Source organism: Lagopus muta, chromosome 3 (assembly GCF_023343835.1).
Source record: "Lagopus muta isolate bLagMut1 chromosome 3, bLagMut1 primary, whole genome shotgun sequence".
Classification (NCBI taxonomy): Eukaryota; Metazoa; Chordata; class Aves; order Galliformes; family Phasianidae; genus Lagopus; species Lagopus muta.
The window spans coordinates 42,290,615-42,313,995 of record NC_064435.1 but is presented as its reverse complement, the minus strand read 5'-3'; the positions used below and the strand labels follow the sequence as shown (position 1 = coordinate 42,313,995).

The window sequence follows — 23,381 nt, the reverse complement described above, 5'->3', positions numbered from 1 at the left end:
ATAAAACGTACTTCAAAAAGGCCACAAAAACATTAAATTATTCACCTGTATAGCATTTAACTGATGTTGCAGAATATTTCTTTTTTGCTTCAGCTGTTGTTCCGTTTGCTTCTGCTTTTTATCTAGCTCTTGTGCTCTCTGATTTAAATAGGAGAGTTTCTGGAGGGAATATCCACAAAGAGATGTGTTATTATTCAAAACATATTGTCTTACCTTCCAGAGAAATCAGATAATATTTTAGCTGTAAACTGCTTAAGTTACTATTCTTAAGTTTACTTTTGTTTACCCCTACACACCTTTTTTCTATCAACACAGCATGCTCATTCACATGTTGTGTACTCTATGCTTTGAAGGAAAAAATGCACACATAAAAGAGAAAACATCTTTGGTGCTTCAAACAGTGTTTATCATCACACAACAAAATATCACTGCTCACTCTTCTCCCCAGGCTTCTTTACATTCTTTCTGCCAAGAAAGCTACAAATAAAGTTATCTAACCAAAATGCATACGCATCGGAATAGCTTCCATGGAAGGAATACAAAGGAGAAATGTTTACTATTTCTTATCACTAACTCGTGAAAAATACAGCTAAAGAGAACTAGGAAGAAGAGGAAGAAGATGGAAAATGCAATATTTGTATAATTGATTTTTGTATTTTTCATTAATCCAGTCTGTTATTAATTAGTACCTCAAACAAAACAGTTCTTCTCAATTGTATTAATTTCATTTGCATCATTAGTGTGAGCACCAGATACTAAATGATATAAACTATTATTAATGCATGTAATAAAAAAAATTACATCACAAAAGGTACTTAAATAATTGCATAACAACTATGCTATGTTATTCAAAATTTCAAATTCAATTCATCTTATATAACAATAAACATTAAAATCAGTATTAATATTTCCATTCTGAAGCACTTTAAACATTTAATCAATGAGAAAGTCCTTGTTTGGCATTACCAGTACCTCACACATCATTCACATATAAATCTGCTTGGGCAAACTCTGTTTCCAAGCTTCTATTACAGGAGCAAATACACAGCAATGGACAATGATACATAACTTATGCCACACCTCCCCAGGTTTCCAGGAGACTAATGATGTGATCTTTGTCACATTGTTTCTACTTAGTTTTAGCTAGGGAAGGGCTAACACCGTTTGTCACTGCCATTATTATGCTGTTTTGAAAATACTATTAGCTATTAGAGAAGGGCTTTTTTTTCCAATTTGACATATTAAACCTGAACCAAAAATAAACTATCAAATAATTCATTATCTAAACTCAAACTATTCTACATTCTCCAGTGTTTCCCCCAAAGTGTTGAAGTATTGCTATGTGCAGGTAATATAAAGAACAATTCATGTAGAGTAACAATAAAAAATAGAGATGATCTCCTGTGGCAAACTATTTACCAGTAGGCAGATCACTGAACCATAAATGATTGCAGAACGATTCTGTAAGAGCTTATGGATGAGGCAATAGAAACTCTTGTGTCTGGCATTGACCAAAAATAAAAAAAACATGTATCTAAACTAAAAAGGCTTGAAAGATGTTAACTGCACTTGATTGAAAGCATGAGCTGTGAGATGTATGGGGATTATGGAAAAGCAATAGTTTTGTTGGGTGTTGATTTTGAAACAAAAATGAAGGTATTGTGCTTTTTCTGAACGGGAACAACGGACAAGTGAAACTTTTCTCCTCTTTCAGACACTTAAGAGAGAAACCTTTCCTTCAAACTGATTATTTTCAGTTCAGGTATATAAAATACTTATTTCCTTTGACAGAAAAAAAAAAACAACCCAACAGCCAAGAAACAGGAGTGCACATAGGGGGTGTGTGTGGAGGGAAATTTCAGGTAATTTTCCCTACGCTGAAAAACTGCTTGCTTTAGTGAGCAGTTTAGTGAGCACTGGCCTAGAGGAAGGTGTCACTGCCCACAGCAGAGGGGTTGAAACAAGCTGATCAAGGTCCTTTCCAAACCACTATTCAATGGTCCTATGACTTCATGGTGGCATACAGAACAAAGGCTTTGTAAGGCAAAGCTTAATTGAAGCATAATGACAACAGGACAGCTCACAATTAGTGCTTTTGATTTGTACAATGATCACTGTGAATGCTAAACTCTGCTGCACGTGTGGCAGAAGACAGAAAACAAATGAAATATTTCCATTGTTTCTAGTTGTCAGAGCCATTCCCCAAAATAAGAAAAGGAATAAGAATCTAATAAAGAAAAGGATGTACAAAAAGAATAATGCAATGTTATGGAATTGTTTTTAATGAGAAAAAAAATATAAAAAATCTTCAAATAAATTACATCCTAGCAGCTCTGTAAAGGAAAGGCAGTATTGGTTTCATTTAGTTTTTCTTAAATGTACATTATATATGTATACGTAATAGTCACTGAAGTGCCATTACATCTTATATCAAACTCTAGTGTCCATATTTTGACTATTTCCACATCTTTTCATTAAAATATCATGTTTCCCACAGACACCGGTCACTATCATCATTACTTAAGGAAATGATTGTCCACCTAAGGCCTCCAGTTTTAAAGACTGAATAAACTGATCCACCTACTATGAGTATTTTTCAAAACCATCCCTCACTGTAATATCTTGGTTTCAAACAGTAATTTATTTAGATAACATTGTCTAATGTACATTCTGTTTTTTATCACCACTGCTGCAACACTCCTTATTAGGAAAGTTTTAAAGACCTACAAGATTGCCAGATTTAAAAGAGGAAACTGTAGTAACAAAAGAAGTGCTTCACAGTCTTACAATTTCCGTTGTCGTTCCTGTTATTCTTTTGAACTGTTCTGGATGAAAGGTTACTTCCTGAAAATTTTCCCAAGGTTTTCCCCTTAGGAAGAGTTAGCATCATTAATACATCCAGCACATGCGGGCAATACTATTGTACCATGTCATTACTGGACTTCTGGAGGAAAACATCTATTTAGCCTTGCTTTCAAAACACATCAGAGTATGACAGTACAAATGCTTTACCAGAAGCAAAATGAATAGAGACCTTGGAAGAGAAAGGTGTATTTTATCCAAAGTCAATTCCAGAATACTGAGGATTTGTTTTTAAGACTAAGATTTTCTGTGTCTTTTTCTTATATAAAACAGACATTTCATGAGAAAAAAGGAAAAAAAAAAAAAAATCAATATCACTCACAAAGCAGAGAATGGAAAAGGGTTCCCAGCCTGCCACGGCTTATACATTGGTTGCTCTTTTCAACTTATAACTTAACAAAGAGATACAAAGGAAATAAGCAATTACTAAACAGTCTTCCCTTTTGTAAGAAAGAAAATCACAAAACTTAAAAGAGAAATAACGATTTTTCTAATACAGAAGGCAAGAAAGGACAGGACTCTAAGGCTAGGATCAGGCTGTATGTTTTGTTGTATCACAGCACAATCACACACCTTAATAATCAATCTCTTCTGAACTCTTCTGTTACATCTTTTTAATTTTCTTTTTTTTTTTTTTTTTTTCTTTTTACTTTTGTTGTTGTTGTTGTAGTAACAATTAGAAAACACGTCAGGAAATGGCTCAGAATCTACCACTTTTACCTTATGGTTTTCATTAAATAGATCTTCATTTCTTTTAAAATTTGCTTCTAGATGAGTTATGTGTCTCTCTAGCTCTTCTATCCTCTTCATATCTTCTTCTCTCTTCTTTAGTTTCTCTCTTTGCTTTTCCTCTAGCTCATCATATATATCTTTAGTCCTGGCCTGTTTATTGAAATACATAGAGAAATACCTTTCAGTATTGAAATCAGAAGCATAAGTTAAACATGAAAAATTCAAGTCTGAAAAAAAAATTATATGTTTAAGTGAATACTTTGAATAGACCACAAAATTCTGTGCAATTCAAGATGTCTTCAGAATGAAGGAAAGTTGGCCATTAAATCAGCACATGAATAACAAAGGCTGAATAGCCACTACAACTGGCAAACAAACACAGAAGAGGCATCAGCAACAAACAGTATGAAATACAAGTATTATATTGAAGCAGACAATTAATTTACAGTAATACTTAAGCAAACAGAAGAACAGTATTCCAAAAAGAGGAATTAAAATTCCAAATATTAATGATGTTGAAAAAGGAAGTCTTTTCTGATGGGAAATGCTATCACCATAGGAAAGTTCTCAGGAAACAAACCAACAAACAAACAAACAAAAAAAACAAACAAACAAACAAAAAAAAGAACAAACCAAAAAAATCCAAAAAACAAACAAACAAACAAAAAAAAACCAGAAAACCAACAGTCAGAAAAAGAAAAGGAAAAGAGAGAAAGAATATAGGATAGAAAGGAAAAAAAAATGCAAAAATAAATAAACACATTTCAAGGCTGGGAAATACGCCAACCAGCTTAAAAGCCAGCATACATCCAACGTCATCTTTCTTTCACCAAAAAGAAATACAAAAAGAGAAAGAAAGAGAAATATTATGTACTAGCAATTACATTGTTTATAAAGAGCAGGGAGGTCTTACATACACTTGAATTTCTACTACACCAAATTCACCATCACTTGAACTCAATTATTTATCTGTTTAGAACTTATATATCTAGAACCAATATCTATGTATCTATGTATATATGAAGTGGAATTCAACTGCCACCATTTTGATTTCCCCTTTTAGAAACAGAATTCCAGGAAGATTACTGGAAAGAAGGCAAGGAATGACCATACACACAACTTACTGTTTTACTTTTAGGTGGAAAATAAATGCTTTTAATCCCTTAATAACTCCTTTAATAGTCTACAAACATACCTTTACTTGAAGTGCTTCTAGTAGTTAATGCAACAGAACTTTCAAATTCACTATGCTAGGTGAAGGTTATGGATTAAGTTTCAGGTGACAAAATGATTGGTAAGTAGAATAGAAAAGCTCCCCAGATAAGCGTAAGTAATTCTGGATTGATGGTGGTTATACTCAGATGGCATTAGGAAATTCCCTTTAGTTACCTTAGAAAAGACTCTCCTCTAAACTGCTATGCATTTTTATAGTCAGTTGTTAATAATAGATTTTGCTCTTTCAGTAGCCTTTGCTATCATCGTTATGTTTTGTTCTATTAGTTTTGGAAAAAAAAATAGTTAAAGAAATTGTAGTCGAAAATGAACATTACAAGAAGTATAAAATACAAAGATGAACCCACAAGAAGTATGAGATACTTATAAAGATGAACCTCTGTTGTGAAAACACATGAATTGCGATGAAAAAAGTTCTCAGCAGCAAATTTATATCCCATTAGGGAATTGTTCTTCTGTTCCTGTCTGTAGAAGGAAAGAAGTAGGCTAGAATGAGTACTGAGGGATTTCTGCAAGAACCAAGAGAGAAAGCAGCAATTTTTAGTTCCAATGAATAATAGAAAATTATCAGTAATGAATCCAAAGAAAGTGAAGATGTTCAGAAGCAGCAAACAAAACCTGTTATGCTGCAGCAGCTGGGACGAAAAGCATTCCCTTCAGCCTTCTCTGAAGCAAAGCCTAAGAATTAGAGGGAAGGTGGGCATCAGCCACAAAGACACAGGATGGTGACAACCTTGAGCACCACAAGGCTTAGAAGAGGAGCATTCAACACTTCTTGCTTATGTCAGGGATGCAAAGGAATTGCAAGATCCCTCCTGGAGGTGTTCTTTCTAGAAGCGTGAAATGTATGTGCTAGGTTCTACTGCAAATTTCTTGCAAGTTCAAAGTCACAGAATGGAAGAGAACAAGCTTTGTAACCTCAATTGGAGGTTGAATATCCACAATCAAATAAAAAGGATCAGACTTCTCTCTCTCAAAAAAAAAAAAAAAAAAAAAAGGGTGTGGGAGTGAGGAGAAACAAAGATCTCAGAAGAACTTACGGTCAGCGCAGCACAGTAAATCCAAGAGCAGCCTTTGAGATTATCTCTTTCCTGTTTGCTACAACCACAAAAGAAGCTAGAGAGGGTTTCCAACTTTAGAAGACTAACTGGTAATCTCTTAAGTTCTGTTATCTTGTTGTCTGGAAAGCTGCTGCTCAGACTATCATTGATCAGATGGAAGCTAGAGCCTGGTTCTGATAACTCCAACTTAAGGCCCCCTCCCTGTTTCTTACTGGTGACACTGAATGGAGAAATTGAGGATTTCTTCAGAAAACAGTCCTGGAGCTTCCACTGCGTGTCTTGCTTGAAACATTAAGAACTGACAGTTACTGCAACACATTTAATACGATTGTTACACATACTATCAAGGGAAGCACCTGAGGGAATTGATTTTCCAAAGGATGGAAATGGATGGCAATGCCCTACTTGGAATTTCAGTAAGAAAATTTGAAATAGTATCAATGCTTGCCTGAGGATTGTTGAAAAGCAGCAGTGAAGACCAGACAAAAAGGCTTGTATTTGACAATTAAAAAAGTAACAGTGGCATATCTTGTGTGAATTAAGTAGTTCACACCAGGGGAAAATCAAATGGTGTTAAAATGGCTCATTTTATATGTACATGCATCAGTATCAAGTATGGTAGGAGTCTGATTGTACTTTCTACAGAAACTGAAGAAAAATACAAATTCAGATGATACTGTCTCTGCATATATGAATTATTATTGAAAGCTGTTGTGTTTTTTTCTAGCAAACTGGAAGTTATTGCAAACATCTTGAATACAATTACTATGGTCCAAATTTTCATGAGTATTTGCATTTTCCTAGTTGGATATAAAAAACAACAAATTCAGTTACTTAGCAAAACCCATTACCTTTCTATATAAATTGGCTACAAGGTATTCAGAGCTAATTTATGGTAGAAAGTAAAAAGAACACAGAAGGAAAACTTAGCTTTCAAGTAAATGGGTTTATGTCATATTTACCTGAATCACTTTGCAAATTTCTTTTGCATCTTGAATTTCTTTTATAAGATTCCACTCCAGATTCTTTGGGAAAAAAAAAAAAAAAAAATCATATGCAACACATAAGAAAATAAATTAATAGACAACAGCAATGACATCACAGTAAGGACAAGCACAACTTTTAAATTTTCTCTCGATTATCACAGAACTATACAAAAGATGAAATTACAACACTTACTCAGGCACAGTAGTTAAATAAATATAGACTACAAGAAAAGGAAGACTATATTTTAAATTTGAATAAATATATCAGTAACTATTTATTTATTTATTTATTTATTTTCTGAGCTTAACATACATGAAGAAGCTGAATTGGCTCACCTAAAATGATATGGAACATCAAATGTTGAGATTTTAAACAATCTCAATACCTTCTGTCAGCCTATGATGGGACTTTTTTCATAATTTCTAGAAAAAAAATCTGAACGTTTCAACCTTTTCTTATATGAGTGCTCTACTCACACCACTTCTAGAATTACAGTCAAATAAATTATTCTAGTCTGCACACTGAAAACCTCTAGTTTAATGTACATCACGTTAGCAGATCATCATAACTAAAATATACCTGATTACACTGTAAGCCAAATCCTAATTAGACTTTTCTGTTTTCTTTTAAGTGAATTTAAGGACATTATTTAGGCAAAACTAGGCATAACGTCGCCAACAATAAAGTTAGAAACAGACTCAATCCCTTCTATTGTTGAAATCTATTTCTTCAAGATGTTTAATTCACATCTGTATCTGCATTCTGGAAGCACGTGCCATCAGCACTTAGAGAGGGATGTTCTTGCATGAGCAGGTCATAATACAATTATTTAATAATAGAATAATACAATTATTCTCAAGCCTCCAATCAAAAAAAGATTATTACAAACTTCATGGGAAAAGGAGACAGGCAGACCAGCATTCATGTAGAAAGTACATTTGGAGGAAATCCTGTAATCAATGAGTAGTACACATTGTCTTTTGCCCAGAGAGGTTGTAGATGCCCCATCTCTGGAGGTGTTCAAGACCAGGTTGAATGGGGCCTGAGCAGCCCGGTCTGGTATTAAATGGGGAGGTTGGTGATCCTGCCTGTGGTGGGGGTGTTAGAGCTTCCAACCTGGGCCATTCTGTCATTCTGTGTGACTTTTATTTCCAGATGAAAGTTCATACATTTCCTCCAAGGAAAACTCTGAGCAAAAATCAGTGTCCATGGGCCTTCATATCCCCCAACACATCCATAAACCTATCTGAATCTAAATCTACTGAGCCTTAGAACTGTTGCTTCTGGACTGCTTCTGGACTGCTCTCCAAAATGCAGCATCATTTAGAATGACTGATGATAACACCTGGTGATTGTGTGAATATATTTTTCATTCTCCTCAGTGGCCCACAGAGACAGTTTAACTGGTGGTTACAGACAGATGCATTGTCAGACACATCAAGGGGTAATTGCTCTAACAAAATATCAGCAGAGACCAGAAAATCAACTTACAATTGCACCATCATTTATAAGGGCATATTTAAAATTCAGCTCTCTTCAGCTACTGCATGGACAGAGAGGTATCTTAGCTTCCTTGCATTCTGTTCTCACTGAACTAGCAACTTTTACCTTGTAATTAGCTCTTGCAACTGGCCATCCTTGTATGTGGCTTCATGTGTTTAAGTTTTGAAAATATAACCACACAACTTTAGCTATTATGGTAGCTGAGATTAACCACAGATTAACCATAATCATTAAAGCTGATAACAAAATGATAACTCTGATGCTGCTGGAAACAGAGATACTCAACAACAAGGGTAATGAATCAACTTAAGAGATGCTGGAAAGCAATCATTGGAGATGGGACACTAACAATGGCTTAATGTAGAAGTTCTGCCAAGAAAGAAACTAGAACACAAACAAAATGAAATTCTGTCTCTAACCATAAATGCATAACCATAAATGAGATACATTTCTGATTGGCTGCATGCCCAGGATACTAACCCTATCTATGACTTGACTAAGGAGATTAAGGAGCAACAAAATCCAAAAAGTAACACTGTAGTCAAAATTCAAAAATGGATTTTTTTGTTATTAGTATATTAGAAATGTTATGAAGGATAGCTGAAAAAGTAAAATATTTGCAAGCTAGACAGAGACTATTTATATATATCGTACTAGAGGCTCAAAGCACATGCAAATCAGGTTTTGATGGATGTTTTGGAAACATGAAATAGAAAAATCAACACCACAACAGAAAGGAAGCTGTCAGCAGCCAGACTGTATCCTCCAACATTTGAAATGATGTCTAAAAGAAGCAAAACAGACAAGATCCTGAACTTTGTGGATTTAAATCAAAAAGCACCATCAGGGAAGTTAAACAGGAGTTTTTAGATTAAACATGCAAAGTACATAAGAAGTAGTGACAAATCCTTTCCCAAATATATCTGAATAGGAAGGCTGCTAGAGACAATGTCAGATTAATAGATGACCAGAAGCACTGATTTTAACAACATCTGGATTACTAAACATCAATCCTAAATTACATTTGAATAATTGAGGGAAAAATATAAATTAAGCAAATAAACAGGGACTTTTTCCTAAAACTCTTCTAAAATCCTTATTTCCTAGACTAATTTTTAGCACCCATGAAGTTCCCAGTAAAAAGCAAAAAAAGCACCATAAAAGACTCCCTGCTCATGCAGTTGAACATCCATTCATGTGTAAGTTTTAGCACACACCATCAAGAATGCAAGGAAAACGGTACTTGACAAATTTATATACAAACAAGACAGAAGAAATTTAGCATTAAAACATACAGCCATAGAACAGCATAATATACCAAAAATACAATTTATAGGGCAAACCTACTTAGAATCATAGAATCATAGAATCACTAAGGTTGGAAAAGACCTAAAAGATCACCCAGTCCAACCGTTCACCTATTCCCAATAGCTCCTACTAAACCATGTCCCTCAACGGGACTTGCACTTGGAATTTGCACTTGGTGCAAATTCAGATATTGCCAGTAATATAAATTTGATGCAAGAGAAGACAACCTAGCACAATGAAAAGCTCTGAAGTTTTCTAGCCCATGTTTTACAGTTTTTCCCTTTGGCTCAAAAAGCCTTTCAACTGGTTCTGTTTTAAATCACATCCAACAATTCCTCTTTCCTGTTTTTCAGGCAGAGTCCAGTACTTGGATTTGCTTACTTAGGAAAAACGTGAAGAGCCTAATATGTCAATGCATACTAGTCTAGAAAATACTATGAATGTTCTTAATTTTCCTGATTAAAAGTTAGGAAATCTTGAAATTGTTACGGAAAATAAAATGTTGAAGTTCCTCCTTCCAGGCAATCTATACTTCATATACAGTAGAAGAACACTAATGAAAAATATACAAAACACCATTTATATCTCCCTGGTATGAAAATTCCTCTTTTTATTTCCTTCACATATTTCTGAATGCATATGTACTATGTTATTTATTAAGAATTATGTCAAGCAAAAAAAAAACCCACAAAAATCTTCAAACACAGTCATGACAAAACCTATATATAAGAACGAATTTATATTTCAATTCTGGATAATGAATTACTTTCTAATGATAACTAAATAATTACTCTAATGCAGTATCTCATGCACGATGTCTACATTTGCTATCACATAAAAATATATTGATTGGCAAATTCTTCAAATCACTTAGTTACATAAGAATGAGGTTATTTGTTAGTATTCCCGTTGAATTACCTACAAATAGCAGAATTTTAGTATGCTTTAATATTTGTAAACTTTAATTTTTAGCCTGACATTTTCTGTGACCATTTAATAAGCAATTTATTTTCTCCTGTTTTTTCAAATTTTTCAGATTTTCAAGTGTTTTAAAATACGTGATAAAAATATAGAAATCCCAGATTATTATTTGTGTATTGTTTTGTCGCTTGCCTAGTAATTCTGCGCCGTAGAAGTGTTTTGGTTTTTTTTTTCTTCCACATTAAAATCGAATAAAAAAGTAGAACCTTGTTAGAGATCTTTTCTGCAGTTATTTCTTCTTGGATTTCTTCATACTTTGCTTTTTTTTCATTGTAAGATAATTCAGCTTTACAAAGCTCTTCATTTAGTTGTTTTATTTGATCTTCAGACTCCTCAATGCTTTTGCTGAGAGTTTTGACTTCTGACTGATATGCCTCCTTTGCTCTTGAACTGTTAAAATAAAATTCTTTCATAAAGTCTGCTTACTAAAAGGAAAACTCAATATTAAATAAGTGAAGCTAAAATATTTGAAAATCAAAAGTAAAGGCAGGATTTCATCATCCATTTATATGATGATGAATACACCAAGCTCTTCCCTAAAACTTTAAACTTACTTCATTCATGATTGTAAGCCCTGATAGTTCCTTCATATCAAACAACTACATACAGCCATTTTTTTTACCTACACATTCCCACTGTTAACCTTTATCATAGAATCACAGCATCCCAAAATGGCTGAGGCTGGCAGGGCCCTTCCTGCTCCGTCAGGGACACCAGAGCAGGGGTCCAGGCCCACGTCCAAGCAACTGCTGAAGGTCTCTGAGCAGCAGACCCCACACGCAGCCTCTGGGCAGCCTGTACCAGTGCTTCATCACCTGCACAGCACACAAGTGCTCCTGGTGCTCTGAAGAGAACTTGCACCTCCTCTGTTCAAGTTTGTGCCCATTGCCTCTTGTCCTGGCACTGGGCACCACTGAAAAGACCCTGGCTACATGCTCTTTGAACCTCTCATAATGTATTTACAAACATTATTATGGTCACCCCAAGACTTCTCCACACTGAACAGCTCTCAACCTTTCCTACTAGGAGAGGGACTCCAGGCCCTTTGTTATATTCATGGCCCTGTGTTGGACTCTCTCCAATACATTCATGTTTCCCTTCTACTGAGGGCCTCAGAACACATCCAGCACTCCAGATGTGGCCTCACCATAGATGAATAGAAGGGAAGGATCGCTTCTCTTGACCTACTGGTAATGCTCCTCCCAACACAGCCCAGGATGCCATTAGCCTTCTTTGTAGCTGGGATACATTGGTGTTTACCTGGTCTAATGTCACTAAGATAAAAACTACTTATTTCTTTCCATTACTATACTGAGGAAATAAAGTCATGTAAGACAAATACGTCATCCCTGCACTGCTTTCTGTTCCTCGTTGAAAACAAAGATTGAACTGCAAGGACAATTTCACTTCTTTTTTGACGACTGCCACATAAGTTTGGAGGAGTTTAAAGAAATTGGCAGTTCACTGTGAGAAAAAAAATAATTACAGCCTGTTGTGGTGTAACCTGGCAGCAGCTCTCATTGCTCAGCAACAACCAACACACAGGTATGTGATTGGCCCTGTCTCAGCTGAAACCAGGAAACAATCATAGCCTCAGAGTATCACAGTACTGACATGACATACCAAATATTGCCAATATCAGGCAAGAGGTGAGCAGCAGATCAGAGCATTTAAAAGTTTTGAGCTTTACCGAACATCCTGCCTCTTGTGTGGCACTTAATGGCAAAACCCCCAAAAGAACAATATTTATAGTCTTTAGAACTCATCTTATTTAGCCAAGAACCCCAGTAAGATCAAAGATTTACGATTTCTGTATTACTCAAATAAAATTCCATGCAAAGAGCACTCTTTCTTTTTGTTGGGCTTTTTGTAAGATACCTAAAACCAACAAGATACCGGTGTGTAAATGAAGAACTGAAAATCTGTTCTATTTGCTGTTATATTATAAATGCACTAGGAACATTAAGCAAAATACAGCTTAAAGTACAGCTATCTGGAATCAATAAACTGAGGATCCACAAAAAATGCATAATATCTTACAAGAATTCAAAGAAAAATAGAGACACACAATATTCAGATTCTGTTTTTTAAATATCATAAATTAAAAAAAAATACAAGTAAAGTCCGTAAAAGATTTACTGAAATGCCTTTGGGACTGAGGCTTACATTAACAAAGAGAATTTCAGAAACTTCGTAATTTTATTTTATCAAACTATGTATTCTGGTTTTGGCAGAATTTTCATTTTGCTTCTTTCAAATGAAGATCAAAAAATGCCAGTGATAAATTTCAGCCTAAGGCAATCTGACATTGAAATGGTGCATTACAGAAAAAAAACAATAAATAACAGCAAGGTTTTGTTTTATAGGTGTACTTTCAGTGATAAAACAACACTTGCTTCCAATATTTATATTGCTAACATTACCAATTTCCAAGTTTTTGCAAAAACTCTTCACTTTCTCCTTGGAGTCCTTCATTTTCACGTTTCAAAATGTCCAGTGCTTCATTGATTTTGAGAAGCTTTTGCTTTCTACTTTGTAGATCAGTTTCCCTGGTGGATTTCTAAGGATCATTAAAACATTAAGACACTTTTAGAATAAGTCAGAATAAGTCAGGTCAACACAGAAGAAGCAAGTATGCAGACATTTTACTTAAAATAATAAAGAACTTACCAATTCTTCCATAGCTTTAACCAAGTCAGAACAATCATCTGATATTTTTATGTTCTCATCAGCTTGTGCAGTTATTTTATTATTCAAATCTTCTACCTAAAATATAATTTAAGTAATTAAGTAATACAGATATCTCCTATATTTCTTCATAAAAATTAAACAATTTATTTTAAATTATAATTAAAAGGCAGCCTATTAAACAGTAACTAGAGATATTTCATGCAATGCTATTCATACACATGTTCCATTGTTATGTATCCAAGGTGAATCCTTAAGACTTCACAGAACCAGTAAGCACACTCTCACAGTCTGCTAATTTATACGTGACATATGTTGTGTAACTGAACTGAATACTTTTAATTCTGTTCAGTTCTAAGACTTACTTTAATATCCCAATATCTCTATTGAGCTAACACAGAGATTCATACAGAAATTGAAAAACACTTTGCTTCACTCCCCTCTCATTACCCTGAAGAGACTGAAGCAACACATATCCTGGCAGAGCTTAACTATACAATCTCCTCAGAGATACATTCAACTGGAATAGGATAAACTACAAGCTGGTATATAACCAACAAGGCTAAATTAAAGGTAAACAAATACAAAGTGCTACGATCTGGAGGTATATGATACACAAATTCAAACCTGCTTAAGGAAACAACTGCTTAAGTCCAGTTAAACAAGGCAGACAGTCACAATGATTCACTGATGTTAAATAGGAAATAATTATATAAATATCTAGTTTAAAACATCTATTAGATAGTCCTGGACATTAGGAATGAAAGCCGAAGATGTAGCAAGGTCACAGTTGAAGTAGTGTGCCAATTTCAGGGACCCTAAATCCAGACACTCAAGCTCAGGTTGGATCGGACTCTGGGAAACTGATCTAGCTGTAGGTGACCTTTAAAAATTCATTCCAACTCATAAATAAATAAATAAACAAATGAACAGAGAGAGTTCACAGAGAAAGAATGGTTAGGAATTAGAAAACGTTCTGATCAGAAAGATTGAAGAGAAGCACTTTTATTAATCTAGGAAAAGGAGACTGAACAGCAGAATTTTTTTATATGTGAAATATTCTTAAAAAAAGAAAGAAATATTTCAGGGCAGTATAGGAAAGACAAACTGGTTACATTTACAGGGAAAATAACCCACAAATTCTGGTTTTTCAATTGATAGTACTTAAAGATGATGATTCAGAAATGTTTTTCTCTTTTTCATGTTTTTAGAGCAAACATTTTGACAAGAACAATTTGAAATGCTGCCACGTTATGAAAAGTATTCTAGATGGTATCCTGAAATCCCTTCTAATATAACTCTTCTGGTAATTTCAAAAACAAAGCATTTTTCTTATTCTTCTCATTCTTCTTAAAACACAACTTAATCGTCAACAACCACACACACACACACACACACACACACACACACACACACACACACAGAAAGCTTGCAATGACCCCTGTCTCCTAAATTATTCATTTTGCACGTCTGACATTTGTGACTTTCAAGGAGAGATGTGAGCTATGAAGGTGTCTGTTGTCAAATTATAAATACAGATTTAGAAGACACTTACAAACTAACTTTGTGCACTTGAACACTATGAACACTGTTCAGTTGTTACTTTTACATCATCCAATTGTTTCTTCATTTTCTATCACTATGTATGAAATCTATCCTCTTTTTTAAACAGTACTACAAGACATGATTACACTTGAAAACATTCCATCAGTAGCAATTGCTAGTGTCAGTAATAGAAAAAAAAACAAACAACTTTAATAAACCGTTGAGTATTGGAAACAAAAGGTATAAAGCAACCCATTACAGACTGTCCAGTATGACTCTGTCTATCTATTTTTGGACATGGATTGGCCCACACATTATATGTTTCCCAGGACCATGGCCAAACAGCTTTTGAATATCTCCGTTGAGGAGGACCTTGATATTTTTATTACTACTGATATTATATATATATGCACACATATGCATGCACACATGACAAGTTCTGTTGCGGCCATCTAAGTCCTGCTTTAGGCACCTAAACATTCCTTTTGGCTTGTTTCCTTCTTTTCTTTCTTTCTTTTTTTTTTCTTTTTTTTTTTTTTCCTTGTGGCACCACAATGAAATAGTAAGTTCACTGAAAATGCCCAGTCAGACTGCATGAGGATCTCCACTTCATGTTTTAAACCGCTGAGTACAAAAATGCAAGATTCCAAAAATAGTATCAGATAAATATGGGAGAAAAGAGGGGAATTTCAAGTAAAGCAGGCTATCACTCTGCATGCTGCAGGAAAGGGCTTCATGCGTCACCTTAAGACAAAAAAAAAAACTAATTCAAAAGGACACTCATGTTGTACTGCTAAACATTCAGTGTAGGTGACTTAGAAGGATAACCAGTATTAGGCAGATGTGCACACAACTAAAAATATGTAGATCACTCAAACCAATGTAAGATGATTGATAACTTTAATAAATAATGATAAACATTAATAGCACAGTACAAGAATGGACAATAGAGTTCTGTACAATTCTACCAGTTTTTACTTTTAAATCAAAACCTGCATTTTTACTTTTACAGAGGATAATAACTTTTAAGCATACAAAAATATTCAGGCATTCCTGTACTTTTCAATAAAAGATACTCATTTACTTGGCTTGTTTATAAATATTCAAGACTCACTTTGCTGTTCCAACATTTTGCATCTTCCTGGATTTCTGCTTTTTGCTTCACTAACTCCTCAAGGTGTTTTTCATCCTTTATAATCTTCTCCTCTGTTTTTTTTAACTTCATACAGTATTCGGTCCAAATAAATTCAGAATGCTTTAACTCATTCCTAATAGAAATACACCCGAAGTGAATCCATCTATCTGGAAATATTCCAAGGTAGTCCCTCTCCATAAAGGAAAATGTAAAGCAGATCCAAATTAGTAAAGATTTATTTTGATTCTCTACTATGTTTCTTGAGCAGGTATGCATGAGAGAATTTCAAAACACCCAACCTGGCAGGTTCATACAATTTCAGCCAGAAATCAAAACTACTCAGGCTACCCATTCACTTATACTTACAAAGTCTGCCAACACTGCAGCTTCTAATTGGACTTCTGAACAGGCATTAGTGTAGTTTAGTAGGAGACTTTTGTTCAACACATTTATTAAAATAAGAATCAATTTATTTTCTCCACTAGTGGCTAAATCTAGTTCAGAGCTATCTTCATTTCATCAGTGTAGTTCAGTATCATTTTATGGACAAACGCCATTAGTGATTTTTTTTTCCTGTATCATCTTGTAACTGTTATCTTTGGTGCCATTACACAAGTAAGACACCAACTATTTATGTAAAAATGAACTTGCAGAGAGTAGATAATGTCAAAGAAGGAGCTAAACACCTTATTTCTACTCCAACTCCCAGATGTATCAGCAGACACTGAATTATCAGAAGAAAAACCACCCATAATTACAGAAAGAGGTAATACAACAATAGTCAGGAAAACACTCCAACAATGAGCTGTTAGAACTTGCAATAAGCTGAGCACAGGTCTTTTGTTACAACAGCGTAAGAGAATGGTATTTTGTAAAAGGCAAAAGAAATAGACAGATATTGGGTTAACATTTTACAATGAGTGTTGGTGTTTGTCTATTATTTTTGTTTGATGAAGACAAAAACTTGAATTAATAATTCAAGAGCCAAAGGTCATATATATTTATATTTATATATATATATATATATATATATATATATATATATATATATATATATATATATATATATATATATATATATATAAAATGAGCACCTAACACTTCAAATATCTGTACTCCACTCCCTTATGTCCTACTATTCACAACATATCACAGAATCATAGAATGGCTTGGATTGGAAGGGACCTCAAGAATCATCAAGCTCCAATCTCCCCAGCACACGCAGGGCCACCAACCTCCACATTTAATACTAGACCAGGCTGCCCAGGGCCCCATCCAATCTGGCCTTGAGCACCTCCAGGGATGGGGCATCCACAACCTCTCTGGGCAGCCTGTTCCAGCACCTCACCACTCTCATAGTAAAGAACTTCTCCCTGGCATCCAACCTAAAACTTCCCTCCCTCAACTTAAAACCATTTCTCCTTGTCCTGCCATATAAATGATACTTGGAATTTCTGATGACAGATACGTAACAGGCATACTGCCTATCAGCTACAACTTTTCTGAGAACAATCCCATGGAAAAATATGCTTCTATCAGCCATAGTGAATATGTGCAAAAATAACAGACCGTGCTGTTTGACATACCCCTCCTCCAGTATTTTCAGTTCTCTCACTGATGGTACTCAACATATAAAAAATGTGTATCAACAGAAGTGCAGCCTTTCAAGTCTGTGCCATCACAAATCTGCCTTTGTCACCAATAAGCACTACATTGTTCTGATCCTCTTCAGATGGCAAATGAAGAATCTACTTCGACAACATAGGTATTACTTCAGTTACAAGCTTATCAAACGGCTGAGAAAACAGACTTGACCACTGATTTCCTCACTGAGGGTAGAAAAAAGTCTTATTTTTTTTACTCATTAAATGATGATACTCCTTAGCATTTTTAGTTTAACTTACCATCCACACAAACAAAAATGTTTGCAAGATGCACGAGAGTCTACATCATTGTCACGTGCTACAAATAGGAAATATGTTAAACTAGTGAAACAGAAAATATACATGGTCCATTTCTGTTCATGAGAAAATCTAAACCCAGAAGAAAACAGTTACAGCAGTTAGTTATACTCTCTTCATTTCCCCCTGAGAGTGTGTTCTTCACAGAGGGTAGCAAACACTTTATTCTCAAATTCTACTGCATGTCTTGCTTTATTCTAGTGTGCATCACTACAATACAAGTTTAAAAATATCTTAATTCTTCCTAATGGGAACATCAAATGAAAAGGTCAATAGCAGTACCCAAAACTCTTATAACTGTTATTTGAGAATTTGATGTTCAGCTTCATGGTAGATAAGTCTGGTAGACAAATGGTATTTCAGTGCCAGAATACAGGAACTACAACGAGTTTGTGTACAAACTGTTTGTAACTGCTTATTTTCTGACTTTTTTTAGAAAGTCAGATAAGCTGCTGATAGCCCATAAACATAGAAAATCACAAAGTTTTTTTTTTCTAATAACGATCTTACATACCCATGAGAAACCTCTTTAGCAAAGAGGCTTTCACTGAGTAAAAGTAACAGCTCTTACATGTTTTACATGTGTGCTTGCATAAAGAGTAGTCACTGTAGTTCACAGAAGCACAAAGAAATACTGACATAGCTCTCTAGAATCACCCAGTTATCTGCCTAGTTCTGTTAGAATGAATAAAAATTCTAAAGTAAAATAAGGTTAAAAAAACAAAAACAACCAAAAAAACCCAACAGTTCAGGAACTGATTCATGGAACATTACATTTGCATATATTATTGGACCTTTTGCAAATGCAAACTAAGACAAAGAAAGTAAAAAGTCTTTTACAGTGAGGGTGGTGAGGCACAGGAACAGGTTCTGGCGACGTCCCATCCCTGGCACTTGCAAGGCAAGGCTGGATCAAGACCTGGACAACCTGATCTAGCTGTGCAAGTCCCTGCTTATTGCATGGGAATTGGACTAGATGACCTTTAAAGGTCTGAACTCTAAGGATTCTATGAAAAACATATTTTAGGTATAACTACTCAATTTTACAAAACTGAGAATTTGAAATATTTTCTAAATGCAAATTTTCTATAATTTCATTGTCACTACTAAAAACTAATATGCGTACGACTGTTTTGAACAGCTCTTACTTGTATTGACTTAGTAGCACCTCAGCACATTTAATTTTCTCATACATAGATTTTATCTTCTTTTTAGCTTCTTCATCAATTCTTTTCATTGTCTTTTGAATTTTCATGAGCTCAGAATGAACATCAGAATATATTCTGGATGCCTAAGCAAATAAAACAAGTTTTCTGAAAGATGTTACATAGAAATCACACACAATGTCACAAATAATAATAACTAAAAATATATATATATATATATCTAGTTTTGATTATTGTAATTTTAAAATTGAATCTTAAATTTGAAGCTGTATTTTGTGATGCCATCACAACAAATTCCACATGTTCTGCAATAAATACCCTAGTGAAAGACAACAAGATGTTGTAAAATTGCATGATATTAGGAAGTATTACCAAGAGGCCATTCATTCTGTTGCACAGCATAGAAGTTATTGTGAAAAGTGACTACTTCCATGGGAAGATAGTGACCTCTGGAGCAGAAAGAAAGAAATAAGTTGGAAGAAGTCACAGAGGTTTCTCTCAGTAATCTGATAGAATCATTACTTAAACGAAACAACCCAAAGCATGCGCAAGCCCTGCAGTCACCTGTGCAAAACAGGGGCCTGAGACAATGCAGACAATAAATAAAATCTTCACTGGTATCAACAGTACTGGATCTGCTCAGTTCCTGTCCACTTAGTGCTATACACATGCTTTTTACCTCAGCTTTTGAAAATATTACAGATGTTAAAAAAAAATTGATACAAAATCTGTAAATACTAGTTTGCTGGGTTTTAAAAACTAGAGATTCAAAATTCAGTAACTGTTTCAACTGCAAAGAAAACTCAATATGAGCTGCTTTCCAAAGGCCATGGGGGGAAAAAAGGAAAAAAAAAAAAAACCAACACAGAAAAAAACAAAGGAGTAAGGAGCAGCGTGTAAATTAGAGCACAATTTGTTAATTAGAAGCTTTGCTGAAATGATATATATAAATGAATCACAAGAACACAAAATCTGTCTTCTTAAGAAATGTGGTGTCTAAAAAGAAAGACACTGAAAAACGTATTAATTTAATACAGTCTTCGGAAAACAGTCTGTTTCCTGATCTGTACTTTAGAGCATCTTAATTTTTTTGACTGCATACAATTTATTCTAAGAAATTAACAAGAAAAAAAGGATACAAAATGAAAATTGAAATAACCAAATTGATTTTTAATTAGCTGGTATCTTAAAAATGATCGAACTACCAGCTGTTTCATAGTCAGAACCATATGCAAGTTTTGGTGTGCGGAGAATTATTTCCAGAAACACACAAGAAAAGAATTTGCAAGCTGTCATTCACACACAGAGTAATGATTGTGTCCCATTCATATTTAACTAAGAAAGGGAAACGAATTGGAAGGACGCTACTTTATAACAATTCTCCTATTATCTATGTGATGTAATGCTTAATTAGCTCCTTTTTATTTTAGAAGTACTTTGACATGACTGTTGACACCTCAATAATGCAAGGTTAAAAATAAAGCAAATGTTTAAATAAACTTTTATTCAGAATCACCGGGAAGAATAAGATCATTTTGAGAATGTAAATGCAGTACCTTGAAATGGATTCATCTCTAGATTTGAGATTAAAAGTAACTATAAAGCATACATAGAAAATAATCAGTATTAAAATCTGAACTTGCGGCTACGCAGTACCCCTCCTTTTCTGATACCATTTAAAAATATCTACAACTCTGCTGCACTTTGATTGTTCAGTCTGCAACTATCCGCATTAAAAATGCACCACCACTTGAAAATAATTCAATTTTACTTTCTTTGACAGCTTCTAATATTTCCACATTATCCACATTCTGGAACAAAGCTTGATGTCTGTGAGAAATCTGAAAAGAATCAAGAATCTATACAAACATCAGATATGTGCCATCTACATTTTCTGCAAAAAAGAAAAAAAAAAAAGGAAAAAAAAAAAGAAACCCAAACAGATGGAATGAGCTTACAAATTTAGAATTACATTCTACATGTGCTTATGAGACTTTTATTAAAGGCCCACAGCATTATATTCCCTGGATTCTGCCTGTACTCTGTACTGAGGCACACAATTCACAGTCTTTGTCTACAAAATTTAAAATAGACTGGTGATGCTGCTGTAAAAGGTTATGTATCTTTGTGATTGTTTTTTTTTGTATGATGCGTACTCACCTTTTCATAAGCCAGTAACACATCCTTCACAGCTTCACCCTCCAGATTCAACTTTTCTTCCAGCAGAGGGCTGTGTTTCTTCATGAAGTCTACATCCTCCTGAATCCTTCTGCTAACTGCTTCTATCTTAAGTATTTGGTTTTGTACCTGTCGCAGCTGACGGCTTTTGCAATCCAAATGCCATTGTAGCTCTAAGGTATCTTGAGCGCATGTTTCGTATTCTGTTAGAGATAATTAGCATAACAGAATGTGTATTTGAGTGACACCGTGAATGCTTAGTGAGATTAGGAAATGCACAGTTACAATACCGAGTATAAGACTTGCAAAATTTTGCTGTAAATCACTGTTAAGGCCAAAAGAGGACATTGGTTACAAAAGACATCACCAAATAGTACATTAGGAGTGGAACTATTCTGAAACTCAATAGTCTAACTACATCATTCAAGTAAATTCTCAGAGTGAGTGGTGGCTTTGTTTTTATGAAGGAAATTAAAACACTTAGCCTTAAGGCATATCTTGAAAGGTTGTTACCACACAAAAAGAGCTGTACTAAACTTGCCAGTCACCAGCAATGGACGTATGCGGATGCAGAGGAAGAACAGGGCAAGTATATATCCCAGATCCCCTTAATATGACAGCTGTTTTCAGTTCAGGAACACTTTCTGAAACTAAATGGGGCTTCAAAAAATCTAGACTACAGATAAATATTCAAAGCCATCAAGAAGAACACATTCACGTTGCCATACAGAAATGTGTCAGTCTTAATTCACTTCATTGCATTTACTTCTCCTACACTGGTATAAATTTCCTGAGGGCCCTTACAAGAAAATATGTAACTAGATCATTGGTTGCTGAATGACAGCACATATTTCATCTTGCTCAGAAAGAAAACCTTATTACAGACTGTGTCCTAACGGTACCGCAGCAGCTGATATTTAACAGTGAAAAAGATTACCAATTAAGAGAAAAAAAAACATCTAAACAGGAGTAAACTCTTGTTATAAATCTGAGAGAGAGAAGTACATTTTACCGAGAAGAAAAGGCTTTCCAGCTCAGAGAAGTAGCTATAGAATATCTGGCGCGATTCCTTAACAGTTGATACATTTTGCTGCGTTAACAAGACATAAATCACAAATTTACAAATGTATTATTTCATTGCCACTAAAAGTTGAAGAGACATTATATGAGTAAGTGGCTTTTCTGTATCGTACTAAGTGATGCCTAACAGTAAAATGAAAAAAAAAAGTGTTTTACACTGAATTTTTATTATATTTCAGAAGAGGTCAGTTCTGAAGATGGGCTGTGTCACTGCAATTACCTCAACAGCCTACAGGACGTAAGGGCAGCAGGAGTCAGCAATAACGGAAATCAAGGGAAGTCTGAAGAAATAACAGAATTCCGTGCCTACTCAGAATGGGTCATGCAAACTCTTAATTAAGAATCTCCTGGGTTTGTATTATTTAGATTAGGGATAATTGTAACATCCCTGGGGGTCTTCTCCCTTATCCTCAATTCTGTTTTAGCATAATTTTTTGTTTTACAGATAATACTGTAAATTATTATAAACCTGGAAATGACAAATTTACCCCAAGGACACACCACACTACCACAGCCTACTGATATCAAGGGAGGAGAGTTGGTTAATATCTAAAACCCAACTTCTACTTTTTTATTTTTTATTTTTTTTTTTTAATTTTAATAAATATTCTATCAGTATATCACCGCATAACTGACTGACAGCATTTAAAAATCATTATTCTACTATTCCAAACTTTTGAATGCAAAACAGTAAAGCAAAAGTATTGGGTCCCCCCAAAACATTTTTATTCTTTATTTTTTGCATCTTGCATTACTGCTGTTGACTTGGAATGTAATAGCTCTGCAGCTCATATTACTGTGCTGCAGAACAAAGCTGTATTATTAACCTTCTTACAGCTTTTTTGCTTTGGAAAAATTGACCTTTCAGTTGCCACAGGATTTTCTCCTGAAAGCAGTTTCTAACCTCCCAGTGAATTAATTTTAATTTTGATCCTTTATTCAACCTCTCCCTTTGTTTTCA

At 34.5% G+C, this 23,381-nt stretch overlaps 1 protein-coding gene across 1 annotated transcript in view; it reads right to left on the bottom strand.

Moving 5' to 3' along the window:
* CCDC178 (coiled-coil domain containing 178) overlaps nucleotides 1-23,381 on the bottom strand; it is a 183,651-nt gene that overhangs the window by 120,516 nt on the left and 39,754 nt on the right. The window contains exons 8-16 of the mRNA XM_048940597.1: nucleotides 21,323-21,543; nucleotides 19,145-19,287; nucleotides 16,015-16,168; nucleotides 13,338-13,433; nucleotides 13,091-13,227; nucleotides 10,874-11,057; nucleotides 6,851-6,913; nucleotides 3,583-3,744; nucleotides 46-159 (exon numbers count right to left, since the gene is read on the bottom strand). Coding sequence (XP_048796554.1) covers nucleotides 46-159; nucleotides 3,583-3,744; nucleotides 6,851-6,913; nucleotides 10,874-11,057; nucleotides 13,091-13,227; nucleotides 13,338-13,433; nucleotides 16,015-16,168; nucleotides 19,145-19,287; nucleotides 21,323-21,543 — 1,274 coding nt within the window. The remainder of the gene's footprint in view (nucleotides 1-45; nucleotides 160-3,582; nucleotides 3,745-6,850; nucleotides 6,914-10,873; nucleotides 11,058-13,090; nucleotides 13,228-13,337; nucleotides 13,434-16,014; nucleotides 16,169-19,144; nucleotides 19,288-21,322; nucleotides 21,544-23,381) is intronic.